Here is a 19,217-nt window from a genome sequence, read left to right as displayed (position 1 = left end):
TCCTGCCTACAGCACCTTTAATTTCATGCAGCAGAAAAAAGGAAAAATAATTCGTGATCCTACAACAAATGGACAGTTTATGTATTTTGAAATGCCACACATTGTGGGGGACTTGATTCTGACTTTAATGACATCTAGTGGTGATGTTTGGAAAAGACGCTGCAGTAAAACGGACTGGTTTGGTGTGTTAAATCTCACCGATGAATCAAACTCACATTGCTCCATTAATATCCTTCTATTGAACAAGAAAAAAAAAAGTGTTAGATCAGCCCTGAGCTTAAATATATTCTGCGTCAGTCAGTCATTTGGTGAAATTTAAATGGATCACAAAAGGGAAGAAAATCTCAAGTCTGGCTCAAAATTAAAGCAGCCTTATTTTGTCTGCGATTTCTTTTTGAAGATGTTTCTGTATTAAATTCTCGTAGTTATTGAGAGAAAATGTACATATTATTATCAATGTTGACACATGCTCTCCCTTCTTAAAGATGTAAAAGTAATAAAAATTAACACATATTCAAAATGTTTATTTCAATGTGAAATCGTCATGTTGACAGCTGGCTCCATTTTCATTTTTTTTTACCACTGTGAACTATAAGTGACCCCATCATCCTTCACACCTATTGCAAAAAAAACCCAAAACAAAACAAAAAAAAAAAACCACATGAGGAACCTGATAACACAACTATAAGTGAAGTAGTTTCTATATTTCTTCTGTCACAGTGAGTTCCTTTTTTCTGATGCTTGGTTTCAAACTATCAGCTACCAGTTTTTCACAGAAAAATATATACATGTTTTTTTTTCTTAACCTGTCCTGTCAAGCATGGAGGCAGCAGAACGGAGGTCTGGCTTCTGTCACGTGCCTGAAAGATTTACTCTTCCAAGATGACATTATAGGAGTTCTTCTCTTCAGAAATGACTTGTTTTTTCTTTTTTCCTACCAATTCTTCTTTCACTTTATAATCCGATGCTCAGCCATTTATTTCTCTCACTGCTTAAACTTTTAATGTAAATGCTTAAACTTAGTTATTAAAACAATTTAAATGCAGACTCACCTATAAGAAAACATGGTAACACTTTACTTGAAGCCCCCCTGCATAACACATTATAAGTACATTCATAAAGCATTATAATGCCATTATAACATGTGTAGCTGTAGTTATAAACATTCATAGATGATCACAATGCCAGGACCAAACCCTAACCCTAACCCTAACCCTAACCCTAACCCTAACCTTAATCCTATGCTGTATACTGCTGTATAGTGAGTTATAAAGCATTGTGATCATGTATTAGTGTTTATAACTACTTATAATGTGTTATAAAGAGGGGCTTCAAGTAAAGTGTTACCGAAAACATGACCTACCCCTTAATATCAAGATGGCAGCAAGTGTCTAGCAAACAAGTGTCTGCCCACTTTTGTCAGAAACAAAAGAAATCAATGTGTGAGAGGATGTTGGCTGAAAAACAGAAATCCCCAGCACGCAGGTGTCAGATGTTTTGCATTCTGGGTTCCTCTTAAATGCAGGAACAAGGTTTTCGTGGTGCTGGGGTTTATTGCAACCGTTTTATCAACATGACTGTTTTCCTCTTTTTCACTCAACAACTGTTACAGTAAGAAAGTAAGAAAAAAAAATAAAGTGTCAGCTTGCTAGGTTGTGTTTAGATGTTGCAGACCTTTACTTTTTAAGCTGATGGTGAGACTGACCAATCACGCGAAATAACGATGAGAAATTCTAATCGATTCTATTCTATATTTGCAAAAAATATCCTGAAAAGGCTTGGATATCTGTGTCGTGGGTCGTGTCTGTGCAGGTAAATGACAGCCAGAAGTGTCACATGGACTCCTGCAGTATTCATGTATGTGCTTGAAGTGATTTGGGATTAAAGCCGAGCTTACAGGATTACAATGTTCCGCTAGCTGGACGGATGCCTTAAATAGATCAGCCTGACGCTGTCAGAGCTGCAGAGCTGCAGAAGAATCCACATTTTACACACGGCAACCGGAGGGCCGCTTCTTCTCCAGACGTACAGGTGAGTGTGTGCAGCGCCCTGTTTTAAACATTTTATTTGTGATGATATATTTTCACGAAGTGCCAAAAAAAAAAAAAATACTAATAGGACAGTGTAGAGGTACTTCAGGTCATCATCTGCATCTGGGATCCTCCTTTAGCAAGAGGATAAAAGTATGCCAGTTGCTGTGAGACTTCCTAATTCTTGACAAACTGTTGCATTTCCGTTCCTCTTTGTGGTCTGTCTTTTGTCATGAGGTGAGTTTTATTCACTGCCCTCTTTATCTCTCTGTAGTGATGGCCGACGTCCTGAAAAGTTTGAACCTTCTTGAGACCCTCAAAGAGTCGATCGAGAGCAATAAACTGTCAGAGGTCAAGGACGCGGTGGAAGACCTCCTGATCAGCAGAATCAATCTGGCAGTGGTCGGGGACCGTGGGGACGAGAAGGCCTCCATCATGAACTCCCTTCGTGGTCTGGGGCCCGGCGATGAGGGAGCAGCTCCCTCTCCGTCCCCTGCTGCCCCTGAGGACATGGCCGGTTACCCGAACCCTAAGCACCCGGACTTCCGCCTGTGGGACCTGCCCCCCGTTCCAACCACGTCCCCGTTTGAACCGCAGGGATACATGGACCGGTATAAATTCCTCCGCTACAATGCCATCTTCATGACGTTCACCGAGAGACCCCGACCGAACAGCGTGGAGGTTTTCTTGGAGTCTCATTCCGTGCAGCGACAGACTGTGTACTTTATTCTTTTAGCTTCCGCTAAAGACACAGAGAAGAGCTTGGAGGAAAAGAGAAAGAGCAGCCTGGCCGTGCTCACGGCGCAGGGCGTCGCCCTGCCCAAGGTCTACGTGGTGGCACCCTCCACTCTGGAGAAACTGGACTTCCCCGGGCTGTTAGAGAACATGAGTAAAGACCTCCCAGAGATCCGAGCCCACGCGCTGCTCCTGGCTCTTCCAACACTCACCTCGGACTTGATCACCCAGAAGAAGGAGGCCTTCAAAGCGCTGGTGTGGGCAGCGGCGTCGCTCTCCGGCGGGATGTCGGCCATTCCCGTTCCTCTGGTGGCGTCCATGGTGGACTCCAGCGTGGCGGTGCGGATCCTGACCAAAGCCCAGCTCTCTCTGTGCCTGGACGACGAGTCCGTGGAGCGCCTGGCTCGGCAGCGGGGCGTCGAGCCCGCGCGCCTCAAGCAGCTGCGGACCTCCGCGCTGTCGGTGGAGGTCAGCAAGGCCGAGGTGAAAACCCGCCTGGCGGCCGCAGAGAAGGAGCTGGCCACGGTCTCGTCCAAGCTGCTGGAGATGGCGATGCCGAGACACGCCCGTTCGGCCAGCCGCTCCTTCGCCGCCATGCTGCAAGCCTTAAACAGCTCTATTGACGAGATGGCCGTGGATGCTGAGAAGATACTGGCTGCTGCTCTTTAGAGCGGCAATCAAACCAAATGATGACTTTTTAAGTTTTCTGTCTGGCTTTGATACTTGTTCTCTTTGATATTAACTGTACAGATAATGTCAATAACGTCATGAATGTTTTGACACTGTTTATATTCTCACAACCCAACAGTAAGTTCTGTAAATAAATGCTAATAACTTCAAGTTGCTCTGCCCCTTCTTATCAACACAGATGCACTAAATAGTCACTTTTACTATTACTGAAACTCAAATAGATGAAGTGAGAAGACCGACACCCTGCATGGACACATAAGCCAAATTTATCTTCTTTTTCAGTAAAGCTATAAAGGCTTGTGTTCGCTCGCTTGCATGATTGGACATGTAAATTCTTTAAGGCCACAAGTCAGCCGTGGAAACTTCCTCTTACAGTCTTGTTTCTTGACAAGTGATAGTGTGTTTGCAATAGAGCAAGAAGGGGATTACTTAAGGTAAGATGTGTGTGGTTTTTTTGATGCATTTTATGATCTTAAATGAGGACTATTAAGAATTTTTCACAGCAATCTGTTAAAAATAGAGAAAAACATGTAAATTTGAATGTTACAATTTTATATGTTCCAGTATTTTTGACAGATATTTGCTTCTTGAGTTGAGATGTATTGTGAGTCGGTTTGGAATTCATAGCTGTTGAAGCAGAATTAAGATTTTAAGGTATTTAAAAAGTTGTGTTAAAAGTCTTGTCATGGGATCGGGGACATCAAGATGCTGAAAGGAACAGAAAATGATTCTAACAGCGGGAAGACTAAAATTGAGAGTGGTCGCAAGAAATATACAGTCATATAAAACGATACTGATTTTTTTTTAAGTGAAAATATATGCTGGAGGGGGGAAGATAAGTGAAAGACAGCGATAAAACAGAGTACAGAGTAACATATATCAAATAACAGGATTTATAAGAAAAACATATTTGAAATATGTTATATTGGGAACAGATCTGAAAACATTTCTGGGCTCTCTGATTTTTGGAGAAATGGATGGAATCTAAGTGATATTTCACCTCCAACAAAAGTCAAAAACAGGGCTTTTTCTTTTGAAAAACCTGGTTTTATGAATGTGAAATTTTGCCAAAAAAGTAGGTTGATTAAGAATTCAATTGAATTTTTATATATACACTGGTGGAGGTCAAACAGAATCTGTTTCTAATATAAATTGAAATTGATTGATGATTTATCACAAATGAAATTCCAAAAACGTTGCCAAAACTATTCAGAGTGAAGACAGAGCCAAAATAAAAGGATCACTGTTTCAGGGGAATGATTGCAAAAAGTGCATACTACATCAATGTCTGATTTAAATTTGTTTAGATAACTTTTACAGGGGTAAAATCTGTGAAGAATTTTGAATGATGCTTCTTTTATTTAGCTAGAAATGAAAAAATAATTGAGTAGAAGCCAGACTTTCATCCAGATCACATCAAAAACAAATCTATTCCAGTGAGAAACGGCACTTGAGGGAGACCCAGTATCCTTTGTGAAGAGGGCTCTAATTCCTTTATCATCATTCCTGGGATCACAGGGGAAATGTGATGGTTAAGCCGAGGTCTTTGATTAAACAACATACACACTCCAGAAGAAATCACTCCAAAAACTACAGCAAATTCACGAGGAGAAACTGGGATGTTATACTGTTTTACAAATTAATCGTAAGTAAAAAGATAACCTCCTGCTTTAAAGAGTGGATCAACCAAAATTATATTATTTTGAAACCATGAGTTGCTTGTGGAGAATGTCTATTATTCCATGTCAAGTAACGGTGAAGAGTAACCGACCGATGTCCTTACAAGTCTTACTGTAAAACATACTGATGGTTTGGTTGTCTTGTCTGCTGTTTGTTGCACATTTCAGATTTTCCTCCGATGTGAACATGAATCACACAATTGGATGGTTGGTGTTTCTGACACTGATAAAAGGTGAGTACAGTGGTTTCTGCTAGCCATGTTTCACTGCTGAATTCCAGTCTGAAGTCCTGAAGGTGTAACTGCTACTTTTTGTTTTCTCACAACTGCAGGTTTTCTTTGTACTGAACGAATCCCCATCGAGGTAGATAAAACTGAACAGAATAAAACAGCGAAAGAGGGGTCCTGTGTTGAAATTAAATGCAAAGTCACAAGATTTGTTGACATTTACAATGCCCTCTGGTATTGGATTAAAAATGCAACATGGAATGGAACAGATTTTTATGGCATTAATGTTTACAGCAATGATGCATCAAGGATCTCTGAAGACTTTAAAGGCAGAGTTCACTTAATCGCCTCTGAACATGCAGCCCAGAATTCTGGCAATTCACTTTCACGTTTGGAACAATTCAACATTCGGATTTGTGACCTGAGGAAAAATGACACCGGGAATTATATGTTCCGATATGTGAAAGATAAGAATAAATGGTCAACTGACAATTCAAGGATCAACGTTACAGTTCAGGGTAAGTAAAACCATCAGAAGAGCAGTAAGGATGATCTGATTGACTTCATGTGATATTAAAACCTGAAAGAAATCAAAATGAGAAAAACTCAAAACGTTATTTTTCCTATTTTGTCCTTTTGTAATAGATTACATTTCACTGAAATGAGAAATGAAAATTCTGATATGATTTGAGAAGCGTTTTTTCTTTAGTTTGACAGTTTATGAAATGTGTTCATGAAACAATGTAAACATGGTAATATTGAAAAATGCTTTACTGTTCTACTCCTTCAGCCTATTCGCTGTATTCACTAACATGTCTTCTAATGCTGTCTCTCGTTTTTACTTTCAGACAATCCATGTCTGATCACATTTGAACAACCACCCACCGCTCTGGAAAACAGGACAATAACGCTCAAATGCTCCACCCCTTCTTCGTGTTCCTCCAATCCACAAATTGCCGACTCAAACCAGCAGCTGTTAAACCAGTCTTTACACCTTACTGAGGCTTCTCCCTCTAAAAGCGTCGTTTCCACTTTTCTGGCAACCTGGAAGGACGACGGGGCCGAGTTTTCATGTCAGACAGAGGGTAACGATGAGAAATATTTGATCAGGAAGATCAAAGTCAGTGTAGAGTGTAAGTTTTTATATATTTGTTTACAGCCTGAAGTACAGTGATAAACGCTGCGGTCATATTTACTATTAATTTGTGAAGAAGTTTTTAAACGCTTCCCTCCTGAGCTGATCACAGCAGCTCTTCACCGGGAACACAAGGCTCAACATTCAGCTGGATTTGTGTTGATTTTTTTGACGTAGATGCTCCGAGAGACGTCGTGGCGAAGGCGTCCTCTCCCAGTGTGAACGAAGGACAGGATGTGACTCTCAGCTGCTCTGCCAGAGGGAAGCCTACGCCTGAATTTACCTGGTTTAAAGATCAAGAGCAGTTCTCAGGAGCCCATGGACCATCTCTTCAATCACAGAGGCACAAAGTGGATCGTACCACTGCAGCGCTAAAAATAAACATGAAGAAAAACGGAGCACAGTCAACATTATAGTGAATTGTGAGTACTTCATGTTAGGCTTGAATGACCTTTTTGCCCAGTGCCCAGTGGGATGTCAATCCAGGCTAATATACTGCAGAATTATTCTGGATTTGTGACTCCTGTAGGGTTAATCCTAGACTTTTATTTACCTGAGTTTGAAATCTATTTATCTAAATATTTGATGTATAACCCAATGTTTAGCTTTAGGTTAAGAAGTACAGTTTTTGCTTGGTAAAAAAAAATCATTTGCTCACATTTATCAGTTACAACATAAGAAAGAAGGACGTTTGATATCATGTTTAAGTACAAAGCAATAATAACAACATCAATAACTTTGACTTAATCTTCTGCTGTATTTTAATCATGTTAAATGCTGAAATCCTGTATTTTACAGATAAGCCAGTTGTTGAGGTCCTGATCTCACAGGAGCCCAGTGAGCATCTTGAAAATGTTAAAGAAGGAGATAAAGTCACATTCTTATGTAATGTGAAGAAAAGCTCCCCACAACCAGACGCCTTTGCTTGGTATAAAGATGAAACTCGCCAACCCAATTCATACCCATGGAATCAAAAAAGAGTTGATATATTGAACGTCCAGCCCCAGGACAGTGGTCAGTATGAATGCGAAGCCACGAACTCTGTGGGCGGTGGGAAATCAGCACCTCGTCATTTTCAGGTTAACTGTAAGTTTCACTCACCTGTCCTCGCTGTGCACAGTCTGAACCACCTGCAGCAGTGTACTGAAAGCTCTTCTGCTGCCATTTCTTTTTTCTTTTTTCCCCAGACAAGCCAAGAAACACTCGGATTTCCTCAGAGAACTTGAACGATAACAGCGTGAGCGTTAACGGCTCTCTCACACTGACCTGCAACACTGAGGCCTTTCCACAGCCGTGGTTCACCTGGTACCGCTACCGACAGACCGACGGCTTGAACCTGAAGCACATGAGCAGCAAACAGAGCCTAACACTGAAGAAGGTGCAGAGAGCGGACGAGGCCTGTTACAGATGTAACACATCAAACAGCATCGATACCGGGAACGTCAGTGAGCCGCTGTGCATACGTGTACGGTGTAAGTGAAGTTCTCTGCACTTTCACATCAGGTTAAAGAACAATCACAAGACAACAAGCTTTCAGTTGCTTTCTCTCCACAGTTCCTCCCACCAGCATGGTGCTGTCGATGGAGCCTGAGGTGACAGAGGGCCAGCCTGTAACGATCACCTGCTCTGTGGAGAGTTTCCCGCCGTCACGTTTTACCTTGACTAGATCAAACAACAAATCAACTTTTAAAGAATTTCCAGCTGATGGAAAAAATGCTGTCCGCCACACTTTCGCTGCAACCTCGACAGATGCAAACAGTTACACCTGCAATGCATGGAACAGTGAGGGAGGTGCACAGAGCGCCCCGAGGACACTAGTGGTGACATGTGAGTGACCGAGCGTGGCTTGTTTTTCTGTCCTAATTGTATGATTTCATTTTTTAGTCCTTACATTTTCACTACTTAGTAATTAATCACAGATTAAAACATAAAGCAGTTACTTTTGATGGAATGTTCACGTTTTGTAATTTCTGGTTTCTCCAGATGCCCCTAAAGAAGTGACGGTAGAAGCTGTGCCCGGTCTCGTGGTGAAAGAAAACAAGAAATTCAGGTTGGACTGCAGGGCCAAGTCCCACCCACCAGTGCGCTCCATGACCTGGGTGAAGAGGCCTCATGGGGGGGGTGAACCCGTCAGGTGGAGTGGCTCAGTGATCTTTGTGAAGTCAGCCGGACCTTCTGACGCCGGATTCTACAGCTGTGAAGCCGCAAATCAAATAGGAACTCGACACTCAGAGCCAGTGGAGATGAGAGTCCTGTGTGAGTTCACTGAAGCTGTTGAGATGCTTCAGTAAAAACTTCATCTTTCGTCTCACCAGATCCTCCTCCTGGTTTTCACCGGTCACCTTCACTGGGCTTCAAACACAGTGACCCTGTGCTTCCCTCTACATCACTGAGTGTGGTTACATGGTGTTTTAAATTCAGAATTGGTTTATTATGAATGAAGTAATTCAGAATTGTATTCATCGGCTTGGTGTTTAGATGGAAAAAGAAAAAGAAAGGATTAAATTCTCTCTCACGCCGGGTCTGCACAGCGTTCTGATTGGACAGGGGGCGGCCGTGACGTACTTACATCTCCGGGAAGTAAACAGCGTTTTTCCTCTTCTTTCTTTCTCGATTAACTTTGGTGTTCCCGCTTTGAAATTGTCCGCGTAGTTAAGCACCCGTCGATTTTCTCTTTTTATTATGTCCAATGCTTCTAAAACTGTAGTTAAATAAACCATCTCCCTACGAGTCGAACAGCGGGCCGCCATCTTGGAATATTGCGTCATCACGACGGAGCATGCGCAGAATGACTGGAATAAAGTCGCGCCTAATTTACATATAATTCTGCTTCCAAAGAAGAATAAACCGGCCGGTCTATTCGGCTTTAAACTTAATTTTGAACAAAGTTTTCAGGCGTTTACATGGTCATATTTGAATGGAATTAGGCTATAGCCCATTTGGATTTATACAGGAATAAAAAGTCCCGTGTAAACACATTTTTTGGTCCTCTGTGTGTCCTTTGAAGAATCTTTCTCCTCTCTCTTCCTGTTCAGATGGTCCAAAACACACAAAAATCATTGAAGGGGAAAGACGGCAGCTGCCTGACGGGACGAGCATTGTGCTGCTGAGCTGCTTCGCTCGCTGCGATCCTCTCGCCAGACAATATTCATGGTACAGGAAGACAGACGATGAGGGCAGGGATATCATGGTCTCTGATCAGCAGAATATCTCTGTAAGCTCCCGTGAACCGGGGGAATACTACTGCGTCGCTAAGAATGAGATGGGTCAAAGAGCCTCGGATCCACTCCCACTGTTTAACAGTGAGTGAATTTTATGGCCATGAGTCCATCTGTGTGTTCTGCATTGAACTTTCAGACGATCGATATGTCAGGATTTTTATTTATTTTCTTTATATTACACAAACAAGATTCCATTCCAATGATATTGTTGCTCTTTCTCTTCTAATCACAGGCCGAGTTATGAAGATTTTGAAGTTTTTCACCACTTTCTGTGTTCTTTTGTTCATTTTATCCCTGGTTTTCCTTTTGTACAGGTAAATTCTGGGTACACTTTTCATAAGGAATTAATTCAGCAGTTCAGAAAACTAAACCACTGTCCTACTGATCTTTTTTTTCAGACACAGGAAGAACAAATTGATTCAACAAAGACCCACCAACACACGGTCCTGCTGCAGTTTTCAGGTGACAACTAGTTTACAACTCAACTTTTCACCTCTGTACACGGCAAAATGTAAATCAGAGAAAGGCATCTTTGTGTGTGTCACTTCGTTCAGATGAAGAGCTCCAGGAGCAGGAATCGAATGAATGAAGCTGCTTTGACTGGGCCTTCCAGGAGCAGAGACGACCTCCTTCCACATCAGTCTCGTCCAGACAGCGTGTAAGACAGCAGACACACACACACACACGCACACACACATGCAGAACAAGTAACAGTCTGTTGCACAATGAGCTTCTGCTCCTTCTTTCAGCGTTTAGATATGAACAGCGTGATTTTATTTGTCGCTGTTCCACAGGCCAGCATCCAACATCAGCTGTGTTTACTCCATGGTGAATCTGCCGGTGAGGACAGCCGACACACACATAACAACCCATTAATGAGAAGGTTTATTACAGACTGCATGGGAAGTTGAACACATTGGACCTTTGTTAAAGAGGCAAAGAAGGTTTTCACAGGAGCGCCACGTAGCTTGTGAAAACAGCCATTAAACTGATTTTTAAGAGAAGCTGAGCTGGAAATGTATGGAAGATATCAGCAAAAATGAGATTGAATAGCAGAAAAACTTTATGTAGAGATAGATTCAATCTCACCTTGTAAATATTTGCCATGAAAAACTAATCCAAATCTTCCCCAAGTCTATACATCCAGTCAGACAGACAATATTTTCTGAAAAGAGACACATAAAAACTACCTGTTCAAATGTTTACATGTTCTTGGACTCACTTAGGAGAGACACAATTTTAACTAAAAATATATTGAAATTAAAAGCTGAAGCTCTTGTGCTGAGAAAAGAAGTACATTGTTTGAAATGTTACATTTAGTCTTTTCAAATAATGTGGATACAGTACATCCAATCACTTCAGTTAGAAAATTCAGATGTTTATTTCTATATCTCACTGTAAATAACTCTGAAGATATTTTCTTGAATTGGTAATCATAAAATAGAAATATGGGTCAAAATTGTAGAAAAATGGTAAAAAAACAAAAAAAAAAAAAAAAAAAAAAAAACACAATGAAAAGGCAAAGAAAAACATTAATATAAATAAGCATCATTTCCATGACTTAGTAAAATCCATTCACCTTCATAACCATAACCACCAGTCATCACGCCGACTGGCTCCCTGTCAGATAAAACCTGAATTAGTGGAGCTGTGTTCTTGTTGAGCAGACGTCTCGATGCTCCGCAGCAGGCCGCCGCCACAGCGATCATTCAGGGTTTTGCATTTGCAGCAAGAAATTCAATGACGGGCTTTACATCTTCAATTCAGACGCATGAATGAACTGATTCAGTGGCGACTGCACACTGGGTGATGTGTCATGTCTGTATCTGCTCAGGCTCCCTCTGCACAAAGACCCGCGACGCAGTGCGATGCACAAACAGAGGAAAACGCTCTCAATTATGCTTCTTTGCACTTTGAGAAGAAGCACAGGTAAGACTTTCTGTTGCTTATGTGACATGCAAGAAACACATTTTCCAATTTTTTTATATTTTGCAGACTTTATTGAAGTTTTCTTTTCTTTTAGGGAGCCAAAAGAAGATGTTGTGTATGCTAGAGTGTCCAAACGAAAAGTGGCAGACTATGAAAATGCAGCATTTGCAGACAAGACTTCACAGCCATCCGACTACGATACAGACACCAGTGAGGATGAAGTTCAGGTCACCTACTCTATGGTGAACTTTAAGCCCAAGGCCCAACATCAGAGACGAAGAGGAGACTCCAGCTCCTCTGAAGAAAACACCCAATACTCTGAGCTCAATCTCTGAATTCAGATTTCATATCCTCTAATTAAATACTGTACATTTAGCCTCTGAAACTATTTTCCTAAGCATTCTGCTTCAAGCATCACAAAGACGGATAAAGAATGAGATGTGCTTTTTTCCCAGCTAACTCATAGGATTCAAAACATAAAGCAGGACAGCTTCCACAATTGGGAATGCTGCACAAACAAAATGCACGTTTGTAATGCTGCAGAGCCGCGTCGCCTCCGCTGAGCTTCCCAGTGTGTGCATGTTGAAACAATGTGCTCCTCTGTGTGCGAGGGCCGGTGGAAAAGTTCAGAGACCGTCCCTGTCTTGCACAAATGGTGCATGACACTGTCATGTGTGCAGCAGGAGCGGACAGAAACATTACGTCACGCACGCAACAAATGGAGCTGTGTTACGCAACGCTTTCTCATGCTCCTTATGCATGTGCACACTTTTCAAAGCTCTTCCATTTCACAGCAGCTCTTGTTTGACCATCGTATTTGCAAGTGCATTTGCACTGTTTTTTTTCTAATAAGCTCAAACTTATTTATGTTTTACAAAAACACAAAGACAGTAAAAAAAAACAAAAAAAAACATTGAATACTCAAACTCTGTATTCACTTATTTAATTCTGCACAAATGGTTCAAATGAAGACAGGAGAAAATGTAAGTTAACAGTGAAATAATAAACAAGCATCTGCTTGAAAAACTTTGTTCGCACTGAAGCACATACAGGGCAAACTGAAAAAAAATGGCCTTTATAGGGAGGAAAATGCAACATTAGTTCTGATATCTGAATCAATTCACTATATAATGTTTGAATTATGTTTTTTTGGGGAACATTTTTTCAAGTATTAACAGATAGAATCTAAAGAGACAACTCCAAAACTGAAAGTCACACATGTGGAGTCGCTTACTCTTGAAAAAACTGTTACCTAAAACACAAATCTAAACTCCATTACTGCATATTAAAAACATCTCACTGGGCCTCTGCTCGTCGCTCGTAGCTGGAAGACTGTGGAACTCAGTTCCTAACTGGCCTCAGCTTCAGCAGCCACACTTTCACTGCCCTGCTCTGCAGCAGCACCACCGGCATCTTCTTCTTGTCCCACATGAGAGTCTTCCACAGTTTCCTCTTGGTGCACGTTACCATTCGGCATGTCGGGTGTCACGGGGGCCTGGCCGTTGACCTCACCCTCCGCGGGGTCACTCACTAAGCTCTCATGCAGTGGAATAAAGTCTCCATTAGCGTGGTGGAGAGCTTCCTCCTTATGCACCCCGTTCTCCACCACAATGGCTTTATCGGTATAAACCAGTGAAGAGCTGATCTGCACAGATAAAGTTGGTCCGATCAGAATCACTTCAGCAACAACTACCCCAACTGAATTTTGCTAGTGGACTAGAAAAAAAGATATTTAGGTTTTTTTCTGTATTTGTAACCAATACCACATACTTAGACTCAAACTCACCTCGTTGGCAGCTACTACTCCTGAAGGGTCCGCCACTCCTTTGTCAGGTGAGAAGCTGCCTCTCTTTTTCCTGAAACCAAACCGAAGTTCAGTTGTTTATAATAGTTTCATCAGTAAAAAACCCATTTTTCACCAGTTAAAATGTTCACATTCTCATCTGCTAGACATTGTATGTGACGTTGTAGTTTGATGTAATGTTGTGTAAATTTACATCTTAGTGGGAATTAGAAGCTCAAATATCTGACAGTAAGCATGACCTTTGTAAAATAATGTGATAAACTTTTCCAATCCCGGTTGCTGTGGAACCTTTTCTGGCCAAAAATCAAACCGGTTGTTTTAAACTTCTCTGAAACCTCTTGTCATTGCCGTGTGTTTAATATGGAAGATTACTGTCACCTTGCATATTTAGTGTGTTCATTAATGTATTCGCTGAACGGTTTATGAATGTGAGAAGGAGTTTGCTGAGGAAGAATTCTGTTTTGAATAAAAGCATCAGTTATGGCTGTTTTTGTGTTTTTTAACCTGCAAAAGAATATGAGCAGGGGGACGCACACCACCAGCATCCCCACTGCCCCCACCGCAGAGCCCACCAGCAGGGAAAAGGTATGGATGCCTGAAAGGTTCAAACAGAAACTATCAGCATGGAAAATGAAAAATAAAAACAAATAGAAATGCATCTTTCTGCATTGTGAGTTTTCTACCGAGCTGAGTCTCGCTGGCCGACACGTTGAAGGCCAGGCTGTCGGAGCCCAGAGCGTTGGAGCTGAGGCAGACCAGCGAGGGCGCGTCTTCGTCCACGCGGTACAGGGTGATCAGGCTCCTCAGGGCGGCGCCGCCCAGAGACACCTGCTTGATCGGGATGTCGGCAGAGTGATTGACGGCCTCTCCGGCCAGCTCCCACTCTAAAGAGGGAGGCGGGTTTGCGTAGCTGTCGCAGGAGCAGCGGATCTGGGATAAAATCCTGACACAGCGGGAGGAAGGCAGGATCTCCGGAGCGACTGACACGCAGAAGGGAAATGGTCATTTCAATGCGGTCATTCACACGTTTTTTTTTTTTCCTCTTTCTAAGAACACGCCATCCATGTAGAAACTCACATATAACATCAACGCTGACGGTCTGGGAGACTTCAGCCCCATGGACGTTCAGGGCTTCGCAGTAAAACCCATCCTCTGACAGTCTGCTCACGTTGAAGGTGAAGTCTCGCTCAGAGCCCACCGCCTCCTTCTCATGGCCCGCCACCCGGAACCAGGTGAAACTGTCCGCTGCTGGATTGGCGGAGTTCGAGCAGGTCAGGGTCAGAGAGTGGCCGTCCTCCACTGGACCAGAGGGCGCTGCAGACACTGCGGTGTTTTTAGGAGGATCTGGGAGAAATCATGAAACGGTTATTCAAATGACATTTTCTCACAGATTCAACATTCTGGCAAAATGAAAACATGAAAAGTTAGAAGGTGAAGAACATCATGTTTACCAGAAAAGGAACAAAAACCAAAAAACATTTTTTTTAAAAAATCTTTTTAGTTCAGAATTGATGTTTGAATGAAGGCTGAAACCAACATGGCCGCACTGGCACACACGTGGGCACAACGGAGCTTGGTCATGATGAACTGCCGACACAGAAAAGCTTTTTAAAAGGGACGCCACGCAACGCCACAATGCTTTACTGTCTCCCGTCCAGACGCTGTGAGCAAACCTTGGCCCCCGCTGGTGTTTGGGTAGCCTCAGCTGAATATACAGTAGAAACTGATTCAGAACTCCAGCAGCCAGGAAATGTACAGTTCTGTTGTTGTTGTTGTATTTTTTTGTCAGTTTGAATCAACTCTGTGTTGGATGGACTCACACTGGACGTCCAGATGAACCGGCGCTGACGTTTCCTCTCCCAGCTGGTTTTTGGCCGTGCAGCGGTAGTCTCCACTGTGGCTGGCGTCAACACCGGTCAGAACCAGGACCGATCCGGGTTCTTTGTCCTCCTCCTCGCCTCTGAACCAGGTGTAGTTGGTGACCGGCGGGTTGGATCGGCTCCTGCAGAGCAGAGAAACTGAGCTGCCCTCCACGACGGGACCAGCGTGGTCCAGGACGACGGTAGTTTCCTTTGGAGGGACTAGACAAGAAAAACAGTACAACTCAGTCTGAGCCAGACTTGTGCTCAATGCTTTCTCTTATTTACTTACACTGCACTTCTATCTGAGTGATGGAGGAGTTCTGGGCGCCATATTTGTTGCTGGCTTTGCAGTAAAACTGGCTGTCCGCTTCTGAAACTGTGATCGAAAGCTTCTTCTTAGTTCCCACCTGCTCTCCATCCGGGTTGTACCAGCTGTAGCTGTCCACTGCAGGGTTAGCCTCAGCGTTACAGCTCAGGGTCACCGAGCTGCCCTCTGTCACCGGCCCAGAGTGACTGACTGATGTGTTATCTGGAGGATCTGGAAGAGAAATACATAAGAAATCGATTTTTCACCCCCAGGAACTGATGCAGCAAATGAAATTAGCTTTGGTTTCCACTAACTTAATAATCTATCTTTTTGTTAAATCATCACAGAGGGAACAACAGCTACGTATTAGCCTCACAGGCAAACGACTGAACAGAGCAGATGACGCTGCCTGACCCACAGCTGTCCTGCAACAGGCTACAGTGACTTACTAATTCATTCATAATGAATCAGGAGACAATGCTGGTACATCCATACAGGTATATAATGCTGATCAGCCTTGCTCTGATCCATAAAAGAGCATTCTTGAAATATTTAGAAAAGGAGAATAATTATCATTATGAAGATTATTCTAGAGTTAGTTAAAAAAAAATGCAGATAAAAGGTAGAAAAATGTGTGTGAAAGCATCAAAGGTCAAAATGACATATATTGTGTTTCACAACTGATTAAAAAAAGCTGGAAAATCTCACTAGATGTTTAAAAAAACCTGTAATAAATGTACCAGAACAACAAGAGGACACCAGATTACTCATGCGAGCTCCAGGTTCCAAGTTTAGACTCAAACAGACTCTAAAATGTGATTGTATACTTCAATGTTTTGGTACTTCGTTGAACTGAAACAACAAAAAGGCATAAAAGTGACATGAAGAGACTCACAGAAGACCTGCAGAGTCAGAGTTCTTTCATACAGGAGCTGAGTGTTGCCGGCCTGCCGGGTGTACAGGGCGCTGCAGGAGAGCTTCTGTCCGTCGTGGAGGGATGAAGCGGTGAAGTTCAGGACAGAGGTCACAGTTTTTGCTCCATTAGTTTCCTCAGTAACGCCCAAACTGGGGTTCCAGACGAGAACCGGAGGGAGGGCGGGGCAGGGAGTCACGGCCGAGCAGGTCACCGTCACCTGTGCTCCTTCTTCTACCTCCAGCCTGGACGGAGTTACAGTCGGTCTGGGAAGCGAGTCTGAGGAGAGAAACCAGAAAGAAGAGCATGAGTGACGGAAACACATTCTATTATAAATAAAATAGGTGGATTTGCAAAGTAAGAATAACAGCAGAACAAACTCTGAGTGGTGATCTGGACACTTTTCTGAAAATTGAACTTGAGGGAGTTGTCACACTGCAGTCTGAAGTAGTAGTTATCGTAGTGGTTGGACGGCAGGTTGTTGAAGACGGTGGAGCAGTCCTTCTGCCGCAGGCTGCCGATCAGCTCTCCCTGCAGGATATTCAGGTTCGCGCTCGCTCCGGTCAGGCTGGAATCGAACACCTGCGTGCGGCTCCAGCTCCCCCTTTTCCAGATGGCTTTACACGACTGGTCCAGGTCGTCCTCCCACTCGGGGGGGATGCTGAAGCTGCAGGGGACGACCACGCAGGAGCCGCCAAGGCCCTCCACCGTCTGGGGCATGACCACCGCCCACTGCTGGCACCAGACCCCTGAGGCGAAACCACAGCGAAGTAAACACTGCAGGAAGGTGTGGATGTCACGGGTGGTCGAAAAACAAACATGGTATCGTCAATTTCAAGACGAGAGTCTGACTTATTGTGTGGGAAGAACCTAAAGCATCAAACATGCAGCCCACATCCTGATACTCAACCAAAAAGTTTATTATCATCATTTCTGTGGCAGTGGATTCATGTAATTTAGCTAGATTTATTGGATTGGTTCATTTATTTGTTAAAATAAATGTTAAAAAAGTATCCCAACAAATGTGAATATCTAACTTTAAAGGGCATTTTTGCAATGCATTCAATATATGTGAAAACTGTGGAGCTATCAGAAACACATCAGACCAACTGACCTTGGAGGAGACAGAACAGGAAGAAAAGCTTCACAGCTCGCGTCATGCTTTTCAGTCAGGTCAGAGTCTGCAGAGAGAAATACTGCACAAGAACAAAACATTTCATTTTCTACTTTTTTGCTGAACTAAGGATAAATAAACAATATTTAATCTGTTTACACGTTAGCAAATTAATTGTGTCTGAAAAAATATAAAAACACTAAATGTGCAGCATTATTTAATTTATTGTAGCAAGGTAGCCAAAAATGACACAATGTGATTCTTTCCAATGAATTTCTAACTAGGGGGGAAAAACTTAATATACATTTCAAAACTGCATGCATCTAAGAACTTTAAGGACAAATTTCTTCATGTTTACTGTTATTTCCAGCTGTATTTCCACAAAGAATGATCAGATGCATCTTACACTATAAAAAACACAGCGAATAAGTGCTTTGAACTGTGAAACAGCAAAAACAGAATCTCATCAAATTCTATAAAATCACAATCTGAACGTGGAAAAAGTTTTCATTTTATGTTTTGAAGTTGAAATGTGTATGAAAACAAATACATTTTTCTTAAATTTGTTTGTACTTTTTAAACTTCAACAAACAAATTATGTAATTAGCAAATTGTGTGAAGAGTTGTGCTGCATGAGTAAATACAGTAGATTAAAAAGTGGAGTGAAAGCAGGCAAGTGTGGAACTGAGAAGTGGAAAAGTAAAGGTTTTTTTTTCTAATTTTGTTCCCAAAAATACCCCTTGGGTTAATTTTCCCAAATTTACCAAGTAATGTGGAAACTGTCACTGTAGATAGAAATGCAGCCTTACCTTCAGCGTGCAGGGTCTTTCTCCTCTGGAAAAGATGGAGCAGAAATGAAAGCTATTCATACACCTCCTGAGCTGGCGTTTTTTTTTTTTATTGAAAAAAGTGACATTCAGGCATCTAACATTTTGAATCGATAAATAATTGAAAACTACAAGTTTTACCAGCATTGAAGGGTCGGTGGGAATGAGTCTGTGTGGATGTCACACTCAGCCGTTGTACAGTGAGTCTGGGAGGGGCTCACAGCACAACAACAGGGGCTTCACACTCTGTTCCTCGGCTATATTCATGGGGAAATCAAGGAGATACTTTCCAGTCTCAGAACATTTTAACAAGCAAGATGACTTTTAAGCTACATTAAAAAAAATACTTAATATCACAAATTCACTCAGGAAAACACAATGAAAAGTGAGAGTTTCAGGTCCACTGATCAGGGAGGATTATGTAACAGGGCTCATGTTGGAAGTCACTGATACATCCTTCCACGTTTCTGTATTCATGAGTTCATTTCACGGCAATCAATTCCACATGCATGGTCATTAAAATAACGATACACGATGAGTCTTAGAGAGGTTATGTGATAGAATGAGATTCAATTGTTTCCATAATTGCCATAAACTGTCGGTGAGTCAAAGCTGCTCATTGATGCTTGAGGGAACACTGCTGCCCTGTGTTCACAATTGTAACAGCTGATAATTAAAAATGTGATTCCCAAACCGTTTATTTAAATACATAATGTGATGAGCCCCCCCCCCCCAAAAAAAATG

The 19,217-nt window shown here is 42.3% G+C and overlaps 3 protein-coding genes across 3 annotated transcripts; 2 read left to right on the top strand and 1 right to left on the bottom strand.

Moving 5' to 3' along the window:
• The first annotated feature begins 2,273 nt into the window (after positions 1-2,273).
• Positions 2,274-3,435, top strand: LOC115397388 (interferon-inducible GTPase 5-like). The gene has a single exon (XM_030103664.1). The coding sequence runs from the start codon at positions 2,307-2,309 to the stop codon at positions 3,432-3,434; it is 1,128 nt and encodes a 375-aa protein (XP_029959524.1). The 5' UTR covers positions 2,274-2,306; the 3' UTR covers position 3,435.
• A 424-nt stretch (positions 3,436-3,859) lies between these two features.
• LOC115396477 (B-cell receptor CD22-like) lies at positions 3,860-13,933 on the top strand. The gene is made up of 17 exons (XM_030102361.1): positions 3,860-3,889; positions 5,303-5,367; positions 5,466-5,879; positions 6,210-6,494; positions 6,674-6,911; positions 7,102-7,115; positions 7,295-7,582; positions 7,684-7,968; positions 8,051-8,323; positions 8,480-8,752; positions 9,532-9,798; positions 9,950-10,031; positions 10,116-10,179; positions 10,272-10,375; positions 10,512-10,557; positions 11,552-11,646; positions 11,741-13,933. The coding sequence occupies exons 2-17, from the start codon at positions 5,322-5,324 to the stop codon at positions 11,979-11,981; spliced, it is 3,015 nt and encodes a 1,004-aa protein (XP_029958221.1). The 5' UTR covers positions 3,860-3,889; positions 5,303-5,321; the 3' UTR covers positions 11,982-13,933.
• LOC115396541 (myelin-associated glycoprotein-like) lies at positions 12,347-19,200 on the bottom strand. The gene is made up of 10 exons (XM_030102447.1): positions 17,647-19,200; positions 16,913-17,281; positions 16,515-16,811; positions 15,602-15,850; positions 15,271-15,531; positions 14,528-14,794; positions 14,134-14,430; positions 13,955-14,045; positions 13,433-13,502; positions 12,347-13,291 (listed from the first exon to the last, which is right to left on the bottom strand). Exons 1-10 carry the CDS (start codon positions 17,690-17,692, stop codon positions 12,995-12,997), a joined length of 2,244 nt encoding a protein of 747 aa, XP_029958307.1. The 5' UTR covers positions 17,693-19,200; the 3' UTR covers positions 12,347-12,994.
• Between the last annotated feature and the right edge of the window lie 17 nt (positions 19,201-19,217).

Source organism: Salarias fasciatus, chromosome 11 (genome assembly GCF_902148845.1).
Source record: "Salarias fasciatus chromosome 11, fSalaFa1.1, whole genome shotgun sequence".
NCBI lineage: Eukaryota > Metazoa > Chordata > Actinopteri > Blenniiformes > Blenniidae > Salarias > Salarias fasciatus.
Note: the sequence above shows the minus strand (reverse complement) of the source record. Positions and strands in the feature narration are given on the sequence as shown.